This window comes from Diadema setosum, chromosome 7 (assembly GCF_964275005.1).
Source record: "Diadema setosum chromosome 7, eeDiaSeto1, whole genome shotgun sequence".
NCBI classification, from domain to species: domain Eukaryota; kingdom Metazoa; phylum Echinodermata; class Echinoidea; order Diadematoida; family Diadematidae; genus Diadema; species Diadema setosum.
The window spans coordinates 16,972,987-16,993,755 of NC_092691.1; the positions used below are offsets into that span (position 1 = coordinate 16,972,987).

The 20,769-nt window shown below is 38.6% G+C and overlaps 1 protein-coding gene across 1 annotated transcript in view; it reads left to right on the forward strand.

The window, feature by feature from the left end:
• The first annotated feature begins 3,546 nt into the window (after positions 1 to 3,546).
• Positions 3,547 to 20,769, forward strand: part of LOC140231082 (uncharacterized) — a 35,982-nt gene continuing 18,759 nt past the window's right edge. Inside the window, exons 1-12 of the mRNA XM_072311234.1 lie at positions 3,547 to 4,494; positions 5,426 to 5,632; positions 7,790 to 7,914; positions 8,975 to 9,059; positions 10,233 to 10,400; positions 10,942 to 11,043; positions 12,350 to 12,521; positions 13,060 to 13,105; positions 13,530 to 13,616; positions 15,772 to 15,905; positions 16,514 to 16,721; positions 18,262 to 18,524. Coding sequence (XP_072167335.1) covers positions 3,547 to 4,494; positions 5,426 to 5,632; positions 7,790 to 7,914; positions 8,975 to 9,059; positions 10,233 to 10,400; positions 10,942 to 11,043; positions 12,350 to 12,521; positions 13,060 to 13,105; positions 13,530 to 13,616; positions 15,772 to 15,905; positions 16,514 to 16,721; positions 18,262 to 18,524 — 2,545 coding nt within the window. The remainder of the gene's footprint in view (positions 4,495 to 5,425; positions 5,633 to 7,789; positions 7,915 to 8,974; positions 9,060 to 10,232; positions 10,401 to 10,941; positions 11,044 to 12,349; positions 12,522 to 13,059; positions 13,106 to 13,529; positions 13,617 to 15,771; positions 15,906 to 16,513; positions 16,722 to 18,261; positions 18,525 to 20,769) is intronic.

Sequence of the window (20,769 nt, forward strand, 5' to 3'; positions counted from 1 at the left end):
ATCCATTATCTATAGGCCTATGTGTGTTCTTTCTTCAGTAAAGAAAGACAGATGTACATATCAAAGAACATTTTATTAAACCTTGTGCTTACAAAACGGGCAAATTGTTCAGTGTAGATAAAAGCAGGGAGAGACTACCGTATCATTTAAAAAAAAAAATGTAAAATTCATTAGAATGAAGTAAGGTTGTATACTTTTCTAAATCATTTATTGATGAAAGGTTTTTTTAATGATAATAATACTGTTTCCAGCCTCTAAATGTAACTACTAGAAGTGGCAGGGTGGTTTCTAAACAACCAGTGTGTTTTACAATATGGATTGTGCTACACAGTTGACTACAATAGTTAAAAAAAGAAGAAAGATAATAATGACCCCTCATGTGCACAAAGCATTTGTATTCATTATTGTAGATATGTTCATTTTTATACACATATTCATTATTTTATGTTTATTTTCATACAGTTATTCATAATTATTGTAAATATGTTCTTGAGACTCTCATACTCCTATACTCTTAGTACTATCATATAGTGTTGATAGAGTCACTATAAATAAAATCTTACAAATCTTGTTATCTATCGTAATGAAAGAGCACTTGACTTTTATTAGGTGCCTGGCAAGCTGATGGAATGTGCACTTTTCATGAAAAATGAAATTTTGTGGAATTCTCATAAAATTTGTATTTTCTTTATAGGCCCTTTTGTTGTCCAAAATGATGTTGAACTGTAGTATAGAATTCCCTCCACCAATAACTATGACGGCACTGAACAAATCCACTGTCTGAATTTCCTCAAAATTTTTGACAAGCAAAAAAAAAAAAAAAAAAAAGAAAGAAAACGAAAAAGACCCTCAGTGCAACTTTCTGCTGCCACTTCTGGGTTTGTTCAGCTGACAAGCAAAACAAAAACAAAATTAAGGCCTTATACCCGCACTTAAAGCCCATGAGGTACGACACTACGAAAAAAACTAGAACCCAGTTTTGTTTTTGTTTTTGTTGTTGTTTTTTTTTTTCTGGTTCCACTTCTGGGGTAAAAAACAGTGGAGGTGGGGGCAAATTGGTTTGGCACTTGTATCATCCAAAAAAGTGGGGGTCCGTCAAGCCCCTCCCCCCCCCCCCCTTGGCCCCCCGACGGCCCTGTCATATTATGTAAAGCTTCAATATCACAAATGTAATGTGGGGCATGTATGATGATCATAAAATTGAAAGAGCATACAGAAAAACAAAACAAAGCAAAATGAAATTGCATGTTTCAAATAACTCTAGGAGCAAAAGTATATGACATCAGGAAGGTGTTAGACTCCTTTGTAATATAACTTTATATGTGAATGAGACAGAAAATAAAGGAAGGAAACAAACATTTATGTTTCTTGCACATCTTTTTTCCGAGGACGAAAAAAAGCTCGTTTTCATTCTGTCTTCATGCGACCCTACCAATTGAGTGTTACAGAAATAAAGATTAGTTTGGAAGTACCCTGGTATCTGACGTTCCAAGGACTTGTGTTTTTATTTTTTTTTTTTTTTAGAGGCGTATATCATTCCTCCTTAATTTTGATGGATCAAAGATGCCAATACCTGTCCCAAATACTTTGGTATTTTATTAATTTAGCAAATATCCATATCCTCATGGTACTCGATATTTTTTTTCTAGGTTAAAATTGACTTCCCGGTGAGCTTATCAAAAGGAAGTCGACTTGAAGTGTCATGGACAGTACGGGTGTATACCTGTACTGCAGTAGTTCTATTTAATTTTCTTATTCATTTGCTCGGTAGAAACACCATAGTTTTTGCGATCATTCACAGAGTGCTAACCTAAGATCATAAAGCGTGCACTCCTGTAGCTGTGTGTACGTGCTGCTGGCCTAAGAGCATCCTGCATTGTATACCAGCAGTAGGCCTGGTGCACGGTCCGCTCCTCGCGGCGACGCTTATAGACGGGGGACGACGGCGCGGTGATCATCCCACGAGACACCGCCATCCAGCCTAGCCCTACCAATAACCAGCCGGCAGGGTTTTCTGCTCCGTGATGACCTGTCAGATGTTCGACGCTTTACTTATATTTTTCCAAATATCGCAACAGCTCCACCCCCATTCCCCACAAGACGATCAAACTTTTGGCAATCCAGAAGCATAAGGCAGTTTATACTTTTCCATCCATCAAAGACAAGTTGTGGGTGACTATCGTCATCGAGTCTACGTGTCGTTAGTTCGAATCAGGATCAGACGCCGCGCCGTGATGTGCCGTGCAGCGACAGGGCTGCTATGGGTATGGCTGTAAATTTAAGTTAATGCTGACTGCTATGTGTAAATTAGCTTATTCTGAAGTTTACTATAGATAGGGCCTAAATTAAAATAGTTAGATAGGCCATTAATGGCATTATGGGTAAGATAATATGCCGCTGACAAAAGATTGAAGCTTCATTTGGTGTGGAGTGGAGTGCATGCTGGTTGGTTTTTGTTCAACTGAACTGTTGCATTTTTATATTTAAATTAACCCGTTGAGGACGAGTCCCGACTATACTCGGGCAGGTGTCTATGGGAAATGCGTGTTGACTGTTGTAGCAAAATCAGTCCGTCCTAAACGGGTTAAAATAGAAGTGTAAATAAGGATTGCTGGTTTTAAAATATTGGATATCTCGGCCATTTCAGGACCAATTTCATCAAGTAGGCCCTATATGCCTATTTTAAAACTGAATTCCTCTAAGAATTTTACATGTTCTTTCATATTTCATAACAGGTTTCTTATTAACCCACAAACAAACACACACAAAAAAAAAGAGTTGGAAACCTGCAGCCCCATCTAAACCAAAACTATCATCCCTTTATTTAAAGATTGGAACATTTTCTAATTTAATGATTAGACTTGAGAGTACGTACTCACACTCACAGTATATGGGGGGATGCGGTAGAATGCAATATTAGTTTTCCTCTCCCCTCCATACAGACTACAGTAGATATGTGTCCGTATGATAATGAATAAAAAGCAAAGAAAAGGACCTCTGTTTAACTTCTTTGATTTTTATTTATTATCGTATTCATTCTGTTTTTAATCTGCCTTTATTCTTCTTGCGGAGTTGCAGCAATTTAACTGCAAAGCTGATCTGCGTTTAACAAGCTGTGCCTTTCTACAGACCACCTTGTTTTCTGCATTTTCACAGTCTTTTAAGCTTTGTTGCTATTCATGAATTTACTGACTTTTTATTTTTACCCTACTGGAAAATAGAATAAACTTGAAACTTGAAATGATCAAATGTTTGAGTAACTTATAGTCTATGGCATGGGCAGGACTTGAAGATGCATAAACAATTAATTAGACACGTCTTCCAGTCACTTGAAACTGCTACTTTTCTTCCTTTAAAGTGAAAATCCAGAATTATAAGAAACATATGACTTCACAAGCACCAAATATAGTTTCTGCACTTGTGAGTTTTAGTTTTTATGATTAAAGACTTATTTTGATTTTGATTTTATCAACCTTCAGATCAAACCATGACAGATGTGTTGTAGCTCCAGCGATCTGCACCAAAGAACAACTGAATTCAGCAAGCATGGAGCCACAGAAAAGAGGAAGGGGCCGACCAAAGAAAGTATGTGTGTCTGCAGAAAGGAATGATAGCCAGCATGGAGGAACGGAGAACCAGTTAAAAGAGACAGCACCAAGAAGGAAGAGAGGTCGTCCACGAAAACTGCCAGCCCAACCATCACCCGAGGCAGAAAAGGTGACTGATGTCATATCACAGAGTGAGTATGCAGAAGACCCTTGTCAGAGCTCTAGAGATTGTGTCCCTGTCCAGTGTCACCAAACCTCGATACCGGATGGATGTGATGAACGTCCAGTGAAGCGGAAAAGAGGGAGGCCTCCAAAGTCTAAGCTCTTTTCAGAGCAAATATCCCAGAGTGACAATTTTAAAGGTAAAGCCAGAGACAGTGCAGATGACAGTGATGAACATGATCTTCATGATGATGGAAGGTACCAAAAACGAAAAGAAGATGGTGTCAAAGTAGCTGTTCATTATAGAGGGGGAAGAGGTAATTGGAGAGGGAGAGGGAGGGGCAGGGGCAGAGGAAGAGGAAGAGGAAGAGGCAGAACTGCAGGAAAATATAAAGAACGAGAAAGCCCAGGAATATTGAGTGAGTCAATAGCAGGAAGGGCCAGAAGGAGACCAAAATGGCTGATTGAGGATACAGGAGAAGATGATACTTTAGATGATGAAGAGGAGGAGGTGATTGATGATTGGGAGAAAGATGACACCAAAGTGTCCGTAAAACAAAAGACAAAAACATCACAAAAGAGGATCACTTTGGGATATGACTATACAAAGAAGTTCTCCAGGTGTAACATTAATGAGCAAGACTTCAAAGACTTTCAAAAAGAGATAGAAGAGTGGGAAAAGAGCTTTGCTGTCCATGGCTATGCAACATGTCCACTGTGCCAACTCCAGAGGAACTCCATGAAGGTCATTGTGAATCATTTCAAGAAGTGCAGGAGCAAATCAGTAAGTTCTGTTCAACCTATAATCTCCCTTTGTAGAGGCAAATACCAATTGAACTAGATGGAGGGAGAGAGATAAATTGTTTCCAGTCATCTCTGCATTGTATGAATCATGAATATCTCAGTGCAAATTCAAAATTACAAAAGTATTTAAGATATTTTGGTGATTTACGTTGGTTCAACAGTTAATTTTCAATAATTCAATCCCAGAGTGTGTGATGACATATACATCTGTAAACATACTGCCATAAATATGTTTGTCCTGTAGTTGAGACTTGTCATTACAAAGTAAATGTCCGTTAATGACTTGTGTGTTTCAAGCTGACCAAAGACGGGTCATGAATTTACCGAGTACTCAAGCTTTGACTCCTGTGCGTAACTTAACTCGAACTGTATTGACTCGTAAACAAACATGCAGTACAAATGTGGGAAAGCGAGTTTAACTAGCATACAGAAGCCCATTTTGATCACTATATTTCAGGAGCAGTGTTCATGTTCTGAGTGATCAAAGGTCAAGGTCAAACACTGTACTCTGGTGTAAAATGTCATTGTGGTTCAGGGTTTCTGCCAGGAATTTACAATGGGTTTGATTGATATTGAGATGGACAGAATGGTGTACATGGTTTTGCACTGACATGAATGACAGGTTAAAGGTCATCATATTTAAGCTGCAGTTGTCTTTCCAGCCACAACTGAGATGGACAGTGCAGTTGGACTGTACTTTAGTGAGAAGAAATAGAGAAATACATTCTTGGAAAAATCAAGTTTAATATCCAAGGTCAGAGTTTAAATCAGCTCAACTTGAAAACATGTTTTGATGTGTCAGGTTGATGTAGTGTATCTAAACACAAAGAAACAATTGAACAAGCTCTTCGGTCAAAATAGTGTTTTAACAATTTGTATTTTGTTTCCTTCCTATCAACTGACATATGAAGTCTGAGGAAAGAACAGAAATAAGTAATGACGTGTCTGAGAGCCATCGTGTGCGAGCTTTGTTGAAGACTCAGCAGCATGTTACCTGCCCAACAGAGGACTGCAAGCAGACTTTTGTCACTGTCTTTGGATACCTGTACCACATAAAGAGATGTGGGAAACAGGCTGAGAACAGACCCAAATTCATCTGTGACTTCTGTCCAGACAAGGTATTTTATAAGCATGGATATCATTTTGTAGCAAAGAAAAAAAAAGAAAAACCCAGAAGTTAAGAATGTGATTAAAAGCTGGTCTTAAATCGATTATTTTTCAGCTCACCTTAGCCAAAGGTGCAAGGGAGCTGTTGTGGTCATTCATCCTCCAGCATCTATAATGCATTGTTCTTAGACTTTCTACATTTTCAGCTTCTTGAAAACCTTATTAAGGATTTTCAATAAGCTTTGTAGGTACATGTAGCATCCCTAGGATAATAGGATCTAAATTTATTCAATATGAACCCCAATGCATGGGGACCAACAACCCCCCCCCCCCCCCCCTTAAGGAATATATATCTAAAAGTCTTGTTCTCTGGAATCGTAAGTGATAGAGCTAAGTTAATGCTGTGAGTAAGTAGATTGGTGACTGTATGACAGCTCACCAATTCACTTTCTCACAGCATTAACTTAGCTTATCACTTACGATCCAGAGACAAGACCTTTTAGATATATATTCCTTAAGGGGGGGGGGGGGGGGGGGGGTGGCAAACGGGGATGAGGGCCCCAGTTTTCAAATTTGTGTGTTCTTGAAACATGGTCAAATTTGTCAACAGACTTACTTGGCTGGCTTTATTGCTAGTCTGGTGAAAGAGTATATTTGTACAGATGGGCATCATGCCCCCTACCCACCCATTGGGGACCACAGAGCCCTTAAACTAGAGAATCTTTGAAAAATCTTTGAATCTTTTGAAAAGTCTATAAAATCAGAAATTCTCTCAGTAAATGTATTAGAAAATGTACTTTCAAATTTGACATAGGGGCCAGTTTTGGCATTTTGATTTTCTTTTTAAAATTTATGGTCAAATTTTCTATAAAAAATATTCCAGACCTTGTATGATTGCCAATGCGATAGAACAAATGGAAGCCATATCCCCTGGAGGCCACAAGGCCCCAGAGTTATATGTTCTTCTTTGTTAATAGTCTACAAGAATGTGTGGAAGGTAAACTGTTGATGATCAGATGATTGCTGGAGCCACTGGGTCTCTTATTTTATTTATTTATTTATTTTTTTAAGTTACAACATTGTTCCTAGAATTACGTGGTACATGCATTGTTCATATCACTACATTGTACATATTTGAGAGACAAACGGTGACCAGCAAAATGTGGCAGTTTGTGGAGACATTATACATATATGAATACTTCTACTTCGTTTTGGTTGAGGACTCTTTGCTTTACCACTCTGGGACTCAGCTAATACAACATTATCTGTCCAGAAACTACTGAAATTGATGTAAATGGCATACTTGGTAGTGACTGCATGACCACAGCTGATGCAATTTGTGTTTGCCTGTCACCTGGTGTCTAATTTTGCTGAGAATATGTTAGTCTCTGAATGGGCATTATCATATGTACGTGCATCAAATATTGCAAATGAAGTGTTACCAGAGCTTTAACTCAGCTGTCCAACAATGCCAGCAGACCATTTTTGTTGTGTAACAGCCACCTCATCATGGTTCCATGACATTTGCTCCTGTGACAATTGCTCCCATGAAATATCTGCATGCTACGTCAAACATAATTTCTACCCACAAACATTACCCTAACCCTAATCCTCACATCAACACTAAATATAAAACCTTATCACAATCCAAACCCTAACCATAAATCCTTGTAGAAAATAAGACTGGAGCAATTGTCACAGGAGCTAATGTTTTGTCTCCCCTCATCACACACACTATGAGATCCCCAGTTCAAAGAAAAAGTGACCAAAATTAAGAATTATATGCACACTGTAAACTTAATGTAAATACTTGCAACCTATTTGCAAGTGATTTACATGAGACACTGAATTGTAGATTCTAGCATTTGCTCGTAATGAGGGTTAGTGTGCTGTTCTATCAGCTTTGTTGTTAATGGCTCTGCATAACATGGTATCTTTTCTCCAAGGTTATATTAAAGTTGTCTGTTAAAATTACAACGAATGTGTTACAGGCAGAAAATTTACTTCTCAAGAGCCGTTATGTGGAGTTGTACGCAGATGATAATTTTTAAAGAAGAACAAAATCATAGAAGGTTTGATTAGTCACACCATTCTTTGCATGCCAAAATCTGTTAAGGAAATTTACATGTACCATATTTCAACTCTTGCTTTTTTATTTTCCCCACTAGATATACAATTCCAAGCCTGGCTTGACCCTTCACATTCGGCAATACCACAGTGAACCACAGCCAAGCACAGATGATCCTATGGCCAAGAGCTTTGATCCATCTCGACCCAGAAAGTCAGCCCTGAAGTAAGGTGCCATTGAGTTGTCTAGAATCAAGTAGGATTTACAATGCAATATGTGCAATATTCAACAAAGGTTTCTAAGATTGAATTTGTGAGGGGGAGTTTGTCTGATGCCTTTGTCAGATATTTCGTATATGAGCCCTGCATAATACATACCAGTAGTTTGTTTGGAAACATTGTAATTTTGGTTATATCCTCATAAGAATGGATGATATTTTCTTCTGAAGCTGCATGGAAGGATGACAGAAATTTGTGTGTATGTGTCTATCTGTCTGTCTTCCACCCCACTTTCACTTGTTTTTGCTGCAAAACTTTTGTCCAAATATGTTTTAGAACCCTTCCGAGTTTCCAGTACTCGGCTAGTGTACTTAAGATAATGTTTACATTGGACTGTGATATTTCAGAATGTGTTTGTGGGGTTGTATCATAGGTATCATTATTATTTTTTTTTCTTAAAGAGAGATGCAAGCTAGTATTCAAGATTTATCATTAGGGATTCAGGTTGGAAAATGGTTTTGATATAAGATGTATATATGTGTGTATGAAATTGACACTGGAAAATTAATTGATTACAATTTGGCATGATACATGTAAGGTGAAAGTAGAAGCCAAGTAAATCTATATTATTTTTAAGTACAAGATGAAAAAGTGAGATGATTGGATAATCTCTGTAGGGCAATTTTTGGCTTTCTATTCAGCCATTTCCACCAACAAACAAATATCAAAAGACTTCATGGTGTCAAATTCATCTGAGTTGATTGTTTTTCCTTATTTATGTAATCTGATGTCTGTAGTATTTGTACAAGAATAAGATCCTTTTGGAGTGCTGTGAAACAAAATTTTATAACTGAATGAATGATAGTCCACATTCAAAACATTATCAATAAGTGAATGCTTTTTTGTGAGAAAGTGTCAATGAAGATAAAGCATTACAGACATTGCTGAAAAGGCTAGTCTGTGTTCTAAAGTTGTGTTTGCAGTGATTGCTATTGATCATACTATTGCACCATGACAGTACTTCACCTTGAAAATGATGATTTCATGATTTCCTTTACCTTCTTCAGGGCCATGGATAAAGTGAAGCGTCTGACAGATGACATCATGGACTCCAAAAACGGTCAAGACAGTCACAATAGAAGAGGCTTGCATGTGAGTTTAATAGTACACTCTGCTCTTCATGCTGTGTATGCCTTGATTGTTCTAAGGATGCTTAAAAGAAAATGCTATAATGTCTCTCATAATGATAACTATGCACGGTATTATATGTATTATGTTGGTCATTTCAGTCCATATTAAGGTTACTCATATCATCTCACACAGAAGATTTTGTTGTGATTTTTTTTTTTCTTTTTAGGAGAGGTAACTGTGCAAGTATGGCTTGCAGTGCTGATGTTTGTAAGTTTGACTGGTGCTGTAAAAGTGGAAATTTTCACAGTGTGGAAGGTTTGCACGGCCAGAAACTTGTGCAAATATAAAAGCACACTAATATCTTTGCTTGTCATTAATTTTGTACAGTACCACAGTGTAATGCCTTTATTCTGCATAATTAGAAACACAAAATTCGCATCTTATGCCGCAGAGCATGAAAAGTTACTTGCACAAAAATATTCACTTTTGCAGTATGTAGATAGTAAAGTATGTGGGATTTTTTAAGGAGAAGAGATTTAACTCAATGAAAAATTTGTGTTCAGTGAAAAGAATAACATTAGAACAACAAATCAGTGAAAATCAGAATGTTTTATTTTTATTTATTTTTTTTTTTTGAATTCCAATTGCACATATCTGGTTGTGGATGTATTATTCTAGATTAATCACATGATGATGACCAGAACCCCTGCACCACACATTCTTTTGCAAGCTTATGACCCTGTTTGATTTAACAAAATCATGAATATGTCATGACCAGTGGCAGATCCCGGGAGGACCTCACCGGGCGGAGCCCCCCCCCCCCCTTTATTTTTTTATTTTTTGTTGAAACAAAAGAAATTAAAAAGAAAAAATGGGGGAGGGTTGCATGCGCCCCCTTAAATTTGTCAATGCACCCCCTCTTTACTGAATTTCTGCATCAGCCCCTGATGACAGCAATGCCGCATCATTATTAAAAGCAGAGAATAATATTAATTACAATATTGTGCAAAAGTATGTGCTTAAAGTCTGTGAGCCAATGAAGGTATCTACCCTCAGGACAGAAAATGTTCTGTTTAAGTATCTCTCTCTGTCTGACTGGCAGGCCTCTTGCATAAGAGGCCAAAGATTATGCCATTTCTCAATAATCCCTCTTTGCAATAATTTCATACGCATGTTGTATGTATTTATATACAGGATCTTTATAGAGTAAGAAAGTCAGGATCTACTCCTTCCCATGCCTTGGTTGATAAATGGAATAAAGGCCTGAAGCAGAGCCCTCCAGAGCTGCCAAAGTGCCCCTTCTGTGCCAAATGTGTCAAGGCTGTCCTGATGATGACCGTTCACTACAAAGGATGCACACAGGTACTGTTTATCATGTCTCTGTCATGAAGAGTTGGAGGCATTATGCTTTTTAGTTGTCCGTTTGTCTGACTGTCCATCCCACATCTCAGTATCATGATTTAAAGAAAAACGGCTCTATAGATTTTCTTGTAGCTTGTGTATGTATGCATCATGAGGTGAAGATGGGTTGATTAGATTATTATCTAAATCTGTGCAGGGGTCGCACTTAACTTTTTTTTTAACTAGCCAGGCGGACTACTTAGAATCAATTTTGACACTGAAGCAATATTTTGGCTAGCCAGACGGACTAGTAACTTCAGAATTTTTCAATTTTTAGCTAGTCCGACGTGATTTTAGGTGGCCAATGGCCAGCGGACCATCGCCAATTTCGAACCCTGCTGTGAAGTTCAACTTTAAAAGTTCATTGAACATCAGCTTAAGTGTCATATTCAGCTGTTCCTTAATCCAGGAGTGTTCAGTGGTAATATGATTCTAATGTTTCGAGATGAAGATTCTTCTAATCCAGAACCTGTATCATTCCCTTTACACGGCACTGTGACAGAATCCTCATCATGGAAAGAAGACTTACACCTGCACTGTGTGTGACACAGTAATGAAGACATTCCCTCAAATCAAGAAGCACATCATGCAGAAACATAGCAAGGTAACAACAAATGTTTCCTCAACATTAATTGAAGCCTAACCCTTTCAACTCCATTACTCCCTTCAGTAATATCCTAGAAGACCGCTGTAATCCATCAGTTCCTTGGAAATATTTTAGATTTTCTTCTCTCCCTCTTTTTTTTTTTGTCTTGTCATCATCAATTAAATTGGGGTGTGTGAACTTCATGACATATCTTATATTTGGAGAAAGACTAAATGGAACTGATTGAATTCATTTGTGCACAGAGGTACAACATTTACACAAATCTCATGTGAGAAGAAAAACAGGAACTTTAATTTCCTGAAATTTGATGCAAATTTAGGATTTGGCAATTAATTTGGCAATTTGAGAGCCTTTTGATAATCCTGCAACTGAAACTTTTTTATATGAACAACAGGATGCACAAGATAAAGAAACTTGACCTTGTAATGTATGAAAACTTTACCAAACATGTGGTTTCTGGGACTTGAAAAGTTTACAGTCATATTCATATTCAGGATTAAGCCAAGTAATCACCCTGAGGATGAACTTTTGGAATAAACTTTGGAGCAAATACTATGTCTTTGTGTTTATTAGATCAATAAGATGATTAGCATGGTTTAATTGCAATATTTTTCTAGTTCCCATTGGTATATCAATGAAAGTTTTGAGCGTGTCTGCATATGCATATATTTTAACATACCTTTCACAGTTTTTGCACAATAGCTGTGGAGATGTAGCTGCATTTATACCACACTCATACACCTCTTTTGTTTTGTTGGGGGTTTTTTTGTATTCTTTTAATCAATGAAACATGGATGAGGCATGGAAGAGAGTAAATTGCATGTGTTTTATTGCTTACCCAATATGTTTCAGATATTGTATAAACTTTGTGAAATATCCATAAAGTGCAATATCCACACAGACTGGCTGTGTTATTGTAGTGTCTGAAATGATTGCGACATTTTACTTATTTGCAGAAGTTCAGTTTTTTTGGATTTTGCATTAGCAATAGTGAATACAGTGGAAAAATTCAACATTTCTTTTTTCATGCAAAATTGTGCCACTTCATGTGTGAGCAATCAACCCTCTCAAAATATAAAAGGTCTGATAAGTATTTGTGTTATTGTTTCATTTATTCAGAAAGATGTCACAGAATGTTGATAAAGCACCTTTACTAAGGAAGTCAAAATATGTGTAATTAAATTCATATTGTGTTTTATCATAATTCTGTCTTACTGTCTAAGTCGGGCTAAGAGCAAATGTAGCAAATGTAATACATCACACTCTCTATTTGGTTGCTGTTGATTTGCTGATTTCTATTCAGGAGTATGAAGCACACACCGCTAAAAAGAGCACGACAGGTTCAGACTCTTCTTCAGGGGATGATTGGCAGAATGAGACTGAAGAAGATGAGGAGGAATACCAGGATGAGGATGAAGATGAAGAAGATGAAAACTATGAGAATTTCAAGGTCAAGGAACAGGGAAGAAGACCTGGTACATGTAATTCCCCAAACTACAAAAATTGTCCTGCAGTTTTGTCTCATATTTTCATTCCATATAGTGTCAGCCTCTCCCAAATCCGTTGTAATTATATGCGACTCCACATAGTCTCTAAGGGGTTATATAGAACTTGCTCTGAGGTCAAGTTATGGCCCCAAAATCAGGTAAATGGCTCGTGGATCTACTTACTCCAGTTTTCAGGCAATTCAGCAAAAGTTGGCACACGAGCAAAGCTCAATGTAATGTTGTGCAAGACACATTTACCAATAGTAACAGAAATTGCATTGCCATGGTAGCAGCACATTATGACCCTCTAAATCATGTAAATCTACAGTTTGTAAATGATTCAGAAGGAATTTGGCACACATGGTGATTGTGATATAAAGTTGTGCGAGACTTTTTTTCTCTTTTTCTTTTTCTTTTTTTTTGCGGCTAGATTATTACGAGGAGCCATGTTGATGAAGTCATGTCTTTGTCCTAAGCAGGTGATGTGTTCTTGATACCATGTCATGCATTGTTTCTCCTTCTGCAGCTTCTCATCGTAATCGCAGAACTTTGAAACAGACAGCATATTTATTGTAAGTGCTAAAGATTTCATCCTGCATATTGAGATTGCTTTGAACTCAGTAAACTTTAGTAACAATTGGTGGGATACTGAGAACTAGTTGAGCACTGTACTCCATGAAGCAGAGAAGAGGCACTGAGGTACTAGGTATACAGAAATATCCTTACCATAGCAATGTTCCTTGTAAGTATTTGTTTAGGAATTTATATAGCCTAAGTATTGGGTTTTTCTGAGCATCTTTTATGACAACATAGTATTGTATCAGTAACCATTGCAAAGCTGTGAAAGTTGTTCTGATCTTCTAAATTGTCATTGTTGGAAAACCACAAAACCTGCAATAACTTACCACCTCTGAAATCATTGTTTTATTGAACTTATGATAGGATTTAAAAGAGATATCAATTAAAAGATACGCAATTGATATACTTTTCTCACAGACACCAGGAGCGATTATGCAGTGTGAATGAAGTATTGTTTCACAACGTGAGGAGTCAGATGACATCATGGCCACAGCTGTCTCCAAGGTAACCATAGCCTTATCAAAATTTGTGGCAGATTTGATACTCATGGCTTTGGCAACATTTTTTATTTTTTTTATTTTATAAAAACATCTTTAAATTCTGTGTCATATGATTTGAGCCCATGAAGATTAACCCGTTGAGGATGGACTGATTTTGCTACAACACATATTTCCCTTAGACACCTGCCTGAGTATTCTCGGGACTTGTTAAATGCCAGAGGTCATCTCCTTCCATTTCTTCTGGCTCATGCCATTCATGATACAATCACTGCCATGTGTACCACTGTTCTCTATGCCCATCTGTGATGGATTTTCCTTCCTTTCCCTCCACTCCCACCAAGTGGCTCTCAATTATCAAGCTGTCCTCTTTCTGGCCACTCCTCTGTTGTCCTGTTAGCTCCATTTTCATTGTCTGCCTTTATACATTCCCTTTACTTTATCTCTCCTTTTAACATATCCGCAAGTGTGCTTGCCTGTCTCTGTTAGCTAGCTCCCTTCTTGACAGAATCCAGTCTTTCCTGTAATCTCTTGTTCTTCAGCCTGTCTTTCCTTTTAAGGCCCAGCATTCATCTACATATCTTCATGTCAGCCGCAGCAAGCTTTGACTCGTGATTTCAATCTACATCTCAAGTCAGGGATCTCTTGTGTCTGTATTTGCAAAGCGTTGGGGTTTGTGTATCACCATGCCATGGTACAGAGATGTTTCATATTTACCTCCATGGAATGTCACGCTATGGGATGTCTGCGCCAGATATGCCGTGAATGAGTGCATGGTGGCACGTTATTTGAAACTTGAAGTAATATTTGGCATGACATTCTGTTAACATAATGAGGATTGCAAATTATGTTTGCGTCCAGTGCTTGTCAAACTTGGGGTTTTCTTTCCTAGTTTAGAGAATAAAATTATTCTTTTTTTCCTGTACCAGGTATCTTTCACTGAGCTCTGGAGTATGAAACTAAGGCCAAAAAAAAAAATTGTTGCATTGGCGTAACATGAGATTTTCAAATAGGGTCGGTCGGGCGGATTTTTTTTTTTTTTTTTTTTTTTCTACCTGCATTTTACGTGTAAAACTCGTGTTCAGCTCAGTAAACAGTTACAATAACTGCTGCACCGAATGTGCTGTGTTCATCTATTCTACAAATCATTTATGAGGCCGATATTACTAGAATTATACCCCTTCACAGAATTTAAAGATGTTGAAATCCCTATCCTGAATGTTTTCACTTCATATTTTACTATTTTGACTTAGATAAGATAGATGCAAATTGACCCATATGTACGATCTTTATGAGGCCGATATTACTAGAATTATACCCCTTCACAGAATTTAAAGATGTTGAAATCCCTATCCTGAATGTTTTCACTTCATATTTTACTATTTTGACTTAGATAAGATAGATGCAAATTGACCCATATGTACGATCTTTTCATCGCACACGGCGATCTCTAACACAGTCCCACATATACAGATTCGTGTAAGTTCTCCACACAAGAAACCTATGGCAAAACTGTGCACAATACATCGCAGTCTGAGTGCTACGTATACACTGAATAAATCTTGTTAGAGTACGTGTCCGTGTTGGAAACAGATGACGTACTGATCAAGGAAGGCTTATGCGAGGCGCTAGATCTCTCCCTCGTACATCCGATATCCCCAGAGCCGTTTCCACTTCCGGGTTTGTGCGATCGCGATCGCAATCAACAAGATATTTGATATCGATAGCAAAAAAAATAATAAAAAAATATGGGGTTGGCGAAATTTTTAGGGTCGGGCGGGTTACGCCAATGCAACATTTTTTTTTTTTTTGGCCTAATCATGATATGTCTTTCTTTTTATTATGACACTCTGTGCATCTTATTGATAAAATTGAGTGAAATTTGTTATCTGTGCATGGAACAGATATAGACATTGCATCAATACTTGCATAAAGGAGACTGGAGGATAACATGTACAGTAAATTTGTACATGTTCATCGACATGCTCATCGAGCATTGAGAATTTAGGGTTTCTGGGACGAACACTGAACTAGGGCTTTCTATAGCTCAGTCGGTAGAGCACAGGGCTAGCAATGCGGAGGTCTCGGGTTCGAATCCTGATGGAATCTCATTTTCTTTGCTCAATTTTCCACTAATAAATCTGTGCTTGTCTCACTTACAGCGAAGCTGCTCAGTATCAGTGTAGTGAGAATGCAGGAAGTAGGACTGGGGACAAGTTGAATGGCATCAAGGTTGAAGGCAGTGAACCATCATTGATACCACTGTCTGGGACTGAAGAAATGGTGGCTAAAACAGGTATTAATTCCTCTTTCTGACATGCCTATGTAGTATGCCAATAACAGTTTATTGATATGCCTCCCAGTTTTATTATGGGCTGTTCTGTGCTGTCACGTTTTGTTGCATTCACCCAGTTTTATTATGGCCTATAAGGTTTCTCATTAGCACCGGGGCTGCCGTGGCAATTTTTTTTGACAGTGTAAAAATCTGACATGACATCCATGGCCATCACGGCCTGTTACATTTGCCCATCCCGTCTCACCGCAGTGCCACGTGAATTGCATGAAACAGAATTCTTGCAGTACTTGTATGTGAGGTGTATACTGTGTACATGTATATAGACCATTGGATATTACACTACATGTCAGTATTAGAGGAAATGTGCTTCCCAGGTGCCAATTGCACACTATTTACTTTGTCATTCATTCCAATTTTGAAGATGATTGACTTTGTTCTACATGCCAGAATAACATGATAATGTGCAAAACACCTACACACACAAAAAAAAAAAAAGAAGACATGAATTTGTATATCTATACCTGGAAGTATGTATTACATGATTACATTTATCTCATCTTGTCAATGAAAATGCTTGTCTCTCATCATGTATTATGAATTGACTGCAGACACCCACCAGCAGCATACTGCCTTCAATGCAGAGGGTCCCATCTCAGCCTTGGCCTGGTGCCCCACCCCCCTTGACCAGCTGGCAGTGAATCAGTATGCAGCCCTTGCTGTCAATCCATGCAAGGACCACATCAGCTACATGTATGACTCTAATCGTCTGCCTGGCCTTGTGCAGCTTTGGGGCTTTGGACCACTCTCTTCTGACTGGTAAATGAGTGTGAAATCCCAAATAGCAATGTTTATAAGTGATACTAGCAATATGGATTTAGGAGAATGAAACCTGTGATAATCACATAGGTTGACATGAGCATGTTGGAAAGACTGACAATGTATATAGGAATTTGTAAAAAGATAAATATATCATAGTCATTTACTTAATCATAGGATTTATTTTTATTTTTTTTAGAAATAGGGTGATATTAGTGATCTGCTTTCCACAGTTTTTAGCTCACCTGAGCCAAAGGCTCAAGTGAGCTTTTGTGATCGCCCTTCGTCCGGCGTCCGTCGCCCAAAGCCCCAAAATTAAGGAATATGTAAAAATCTTCTTCTCTAGAACCAGAAGTGATAGAGCTAAGTTAGTACTATGAATTAGTACAGTGATGACTGTAGTTTCAAGTTTGTTCATGGCAGAATCAGGGGTGCCCCCCTTGGGACCCAGGGGAGGGGGGTGGGGAGGGGTCTTAATGGGGCCTAAATTGTACATTTTCATCTTCTTCTTGAGAACCCCATGACCCATTTTCACCAAACTTGGCAGGTAGCATCCCTAGGGGGTTAGGATCTCAATTTGTTAAAATGGGCACCATGCCCCACCCAGGGGTCCCCCAGGGGGGCCCAAACCCCCCAAAATGAAGAAATCTTTATAAATCTTCTCTAGAATCAGAAGTTATAGAGCTAAGATAATACTATGTATGAGTACATTAATGACTGTAGTTTCAAGTTTGTTCATAGCAGATCCAGGGGTGCCCCTCTTGGGGGGGGGGGGGGGGGGGGGGCATTGGGAAGGTCCAAATGGGGGCCTGAATTGTACATTTTCATCTTCTTCCTGAAAACCTCATGATGGATTTTCGTCAAACTTGGCAGGTAGCATCCCTAGGGGGTCAGGATCCCAATTTATCAAAATGGGCACCATGCCCCACCCAGAGGGCCCCAGGGGCTCCAATCCCCCCCCCCCCCAAATTAAGGAATCTTAATAAAATTTTGGTCCTTATTGTACATTTTCATCTTCTACTTGAGAATGCCTTGTCAAATTTTAGTAGAGCTGTGAAAAATTTAGATTAGCGACTGCATGAAAGGTGAACTTGCGATACTCAGGTGAGCGCTAGACCTGCAGGTCTCTTGTTCAGAGCTATTCCTTTGCTGATACCGCAGGTCACAGTATTAACAAGTTTTAAGCAAGCAAGTAAGCAAGTTAGTTGCAATCCATGTTGAGCAGTAACCTCTACCGTCTCCTCTCTAATCTTTTCTCCATGATGCTACAGCAATATTCTAATGAAATTTAAAAAGAGAGAGAATTGACACGTTTGATTACAGTCACCTGAATGCCCAGAAATTGCTGTAATTACCCTGGTACTCTCAAGATATCATTCTTGGTGTAAAAGAACCTTTAGTAATGTATATACGATACTGAGTCTAATAATATTTTTCCCTATAGTAATGTCACCAGATAGGATTGAAAACTTCAGATCTAACTTAGTAACAGGTAATGTGACCATCTTCATGTGATAGTGCTTTTTTTTTTCTTTGTCAGGGCTCAGCCAAAACTTGAATTCAGCATAGCACATGATGCTGGCTTGGTGAAAGAAATTGCGTGGTGCCCATCTGGATGCTGGGATGACCCTAACCCAACACACCCCCAGACTGACCAATCACAAGACTCCATTCCACACTGCAACAACTCTGACCAGCGCCTTGGGGTGCTGAGTATGGCATGTGCGGAAGGCAGTGTGTTGGTTTATAGCATACCACATCCAACCAGGGATGCTGAGGATACAAAAGGCACGTCACAAAGAGGTGAACAGTCAATTTCTGCTTGATTTTTGTCTCTCCCACCGGAGGTGAAGGCGAGACTAAGGGATCCAAATTGCGTCCGTCCGTCGTCCGTCCGTCGTCCGTCACAAATGTTAAAGTTTACCTGCAAGACTCTCTTATGATGCATAACTTGGCAAATGTTACAGCAATGGCAGCCACACTTGGATGATAGAAGCACTAGGGGTATCTTCATGTTATGGTGTTGTCGGAGGTCATGTGATGATGTCAAAGGTCATTTGAGGTCATATATTAAAGAGTATGTGCAAGACTCTCTTTTCTATGTTAAAGTTTACCTGCAAGACTCTCTTTTGACAAATAACTTCACATAAGTTGCTTGGATTACAACCTAACTTGGGTCATAGATGCACTGGGGGTACCTTCATGTTATGGTGCCGTTGGAGGTCACAGGATAAGGTCAAAGGTCATTTGAGGTGATACGTTAAAGTTTACTTGCAAGACTCTCTTATCACACGTAACTCGACACATATTGCTACAATGGCAATCAAACTTAGATGATGGATGCACTGGGGGTACCTTCATGTTATGGTGCCGTAAGAGGTCACATGATAAGGTCAAAGGTCATTTGAGGTCATACGTTAAAGTTTACTTGCAAGACTCTCTTATCACATGTAACTCAGCACATGTTGTTACAATGGCAATCAAACTTGGGTGATGGTAGATGTCTCTTGGGAAGTTGAAGGTAACCACAAGGTCAAAGGTCACAGACAGGGGTCAACGAACTTTTAGGGCCCAATGTTAAGTTTTTAGGGCGCATTTCGTTTATGGCTCATAACTTTTGATCCCTTTGTCCGTTTGTGACCAAACTTGAATGGAAGATGTCCCTTGGGGAGGTGAAGGTCGTCACAAGGTCAAAGGTCACAGATAGGGGTCAACAAACTTTTAGGGCCCAATGTTATGTTTTTAGGGGCGTTTTGATTGTGGCTCATAACTTTTGATCCCTATGTCCGTTTGTGACCAAACTTGGACGATAGATGTCCCTTGGGGAGTTAAAGGTCATCACAAGGTCAAAGGTCACAGAAAGGGGACAACAAATTTTTAGGGCCCAATGTTAAGTTTTTATGGCGCGTTTCGATTATGGCTCATTACTTTTGATCCCTTTGTCCGTTTGTGACCAAACTTGGATGGTAAATGTCCCTTTGGGTGTTGAAGGTCACCACAAGGTCAAAGGTCATAAGCAGGTCAATTAACTTCTGGGAGTTATAAAAAATATTAATTCCTTGTACGCGAATGGGCGAGACACAATTTGGCACTTGCCTTGTTCTGCTTCAGGAATCTCACAGAATTTACAGATGGATGCCCAGACAGACTGACGATGCCTATATGTATCTTATGATACAAAGCTTCTTCAGGATATGGAGTGCTTTGTATTGTTCATTTTAGAATATCAATTACTTTCTGTAACTGTGTAGAGGCACAATTATGATGCTTTTTGTGAACAAGTCACTGCACAAACAAGAAAATACAGATGAAAGAGGAAAGAGGAATGAAACTCAAATATATGATTGAGTGCATGCAGCAATGCTAGGAGAACTTAACAGCAAAAGTGTCAGGAGAATTGAACAATCTGTTCAAAAGTTAAGAATTTTTAAAGTTTTGGTGCCGCCATCGCAGGATTAGAAGTCTGAGTACAACAGCTCATGATGACATTACCACAGAACGATATGAAAAAATAGGAAGAAAATTGAGCATATTTTAATTTTTTTTTTAGCATAATGAAAGAGCACTTACCTCTTTCAGAAAGCAGGGGGGGGGATAATATTGCCCTTTATCATTAATATGTCAGTTATAAATCAGGAGAATGTGTACATTTCATAAAAAAAGACATTCTATTTATCATTGCTGGGGGGACAAGACATTGTATCTACAAATTGTCAAATATTCAGGAGAGCAAAAGAACATGGCAACCAAAGCACTGTATCAAATGGGATAGCCTTTTCGTTGACATGCTGTGATGGCTTCATTTTTGAGGTAAGGCAGCTAGGATTTGGACAGGACATCACTTCACTGATTATCTGACCATTATCAACCCCAAAAAGTCATTTTCACCAAAATTTCAGATATGAGGTCTTGTCGCACTAGCGACGTTATATTTCTTTATTGCCCCGCCATTACATCACAAACTGTAGTTGTCTTCTCATCCAGGAGTAGCAAAACACCGAAAGTCTCCGTCCCTCCTTCTCTCTCTCTGGGGCAGTGTGATGTACAA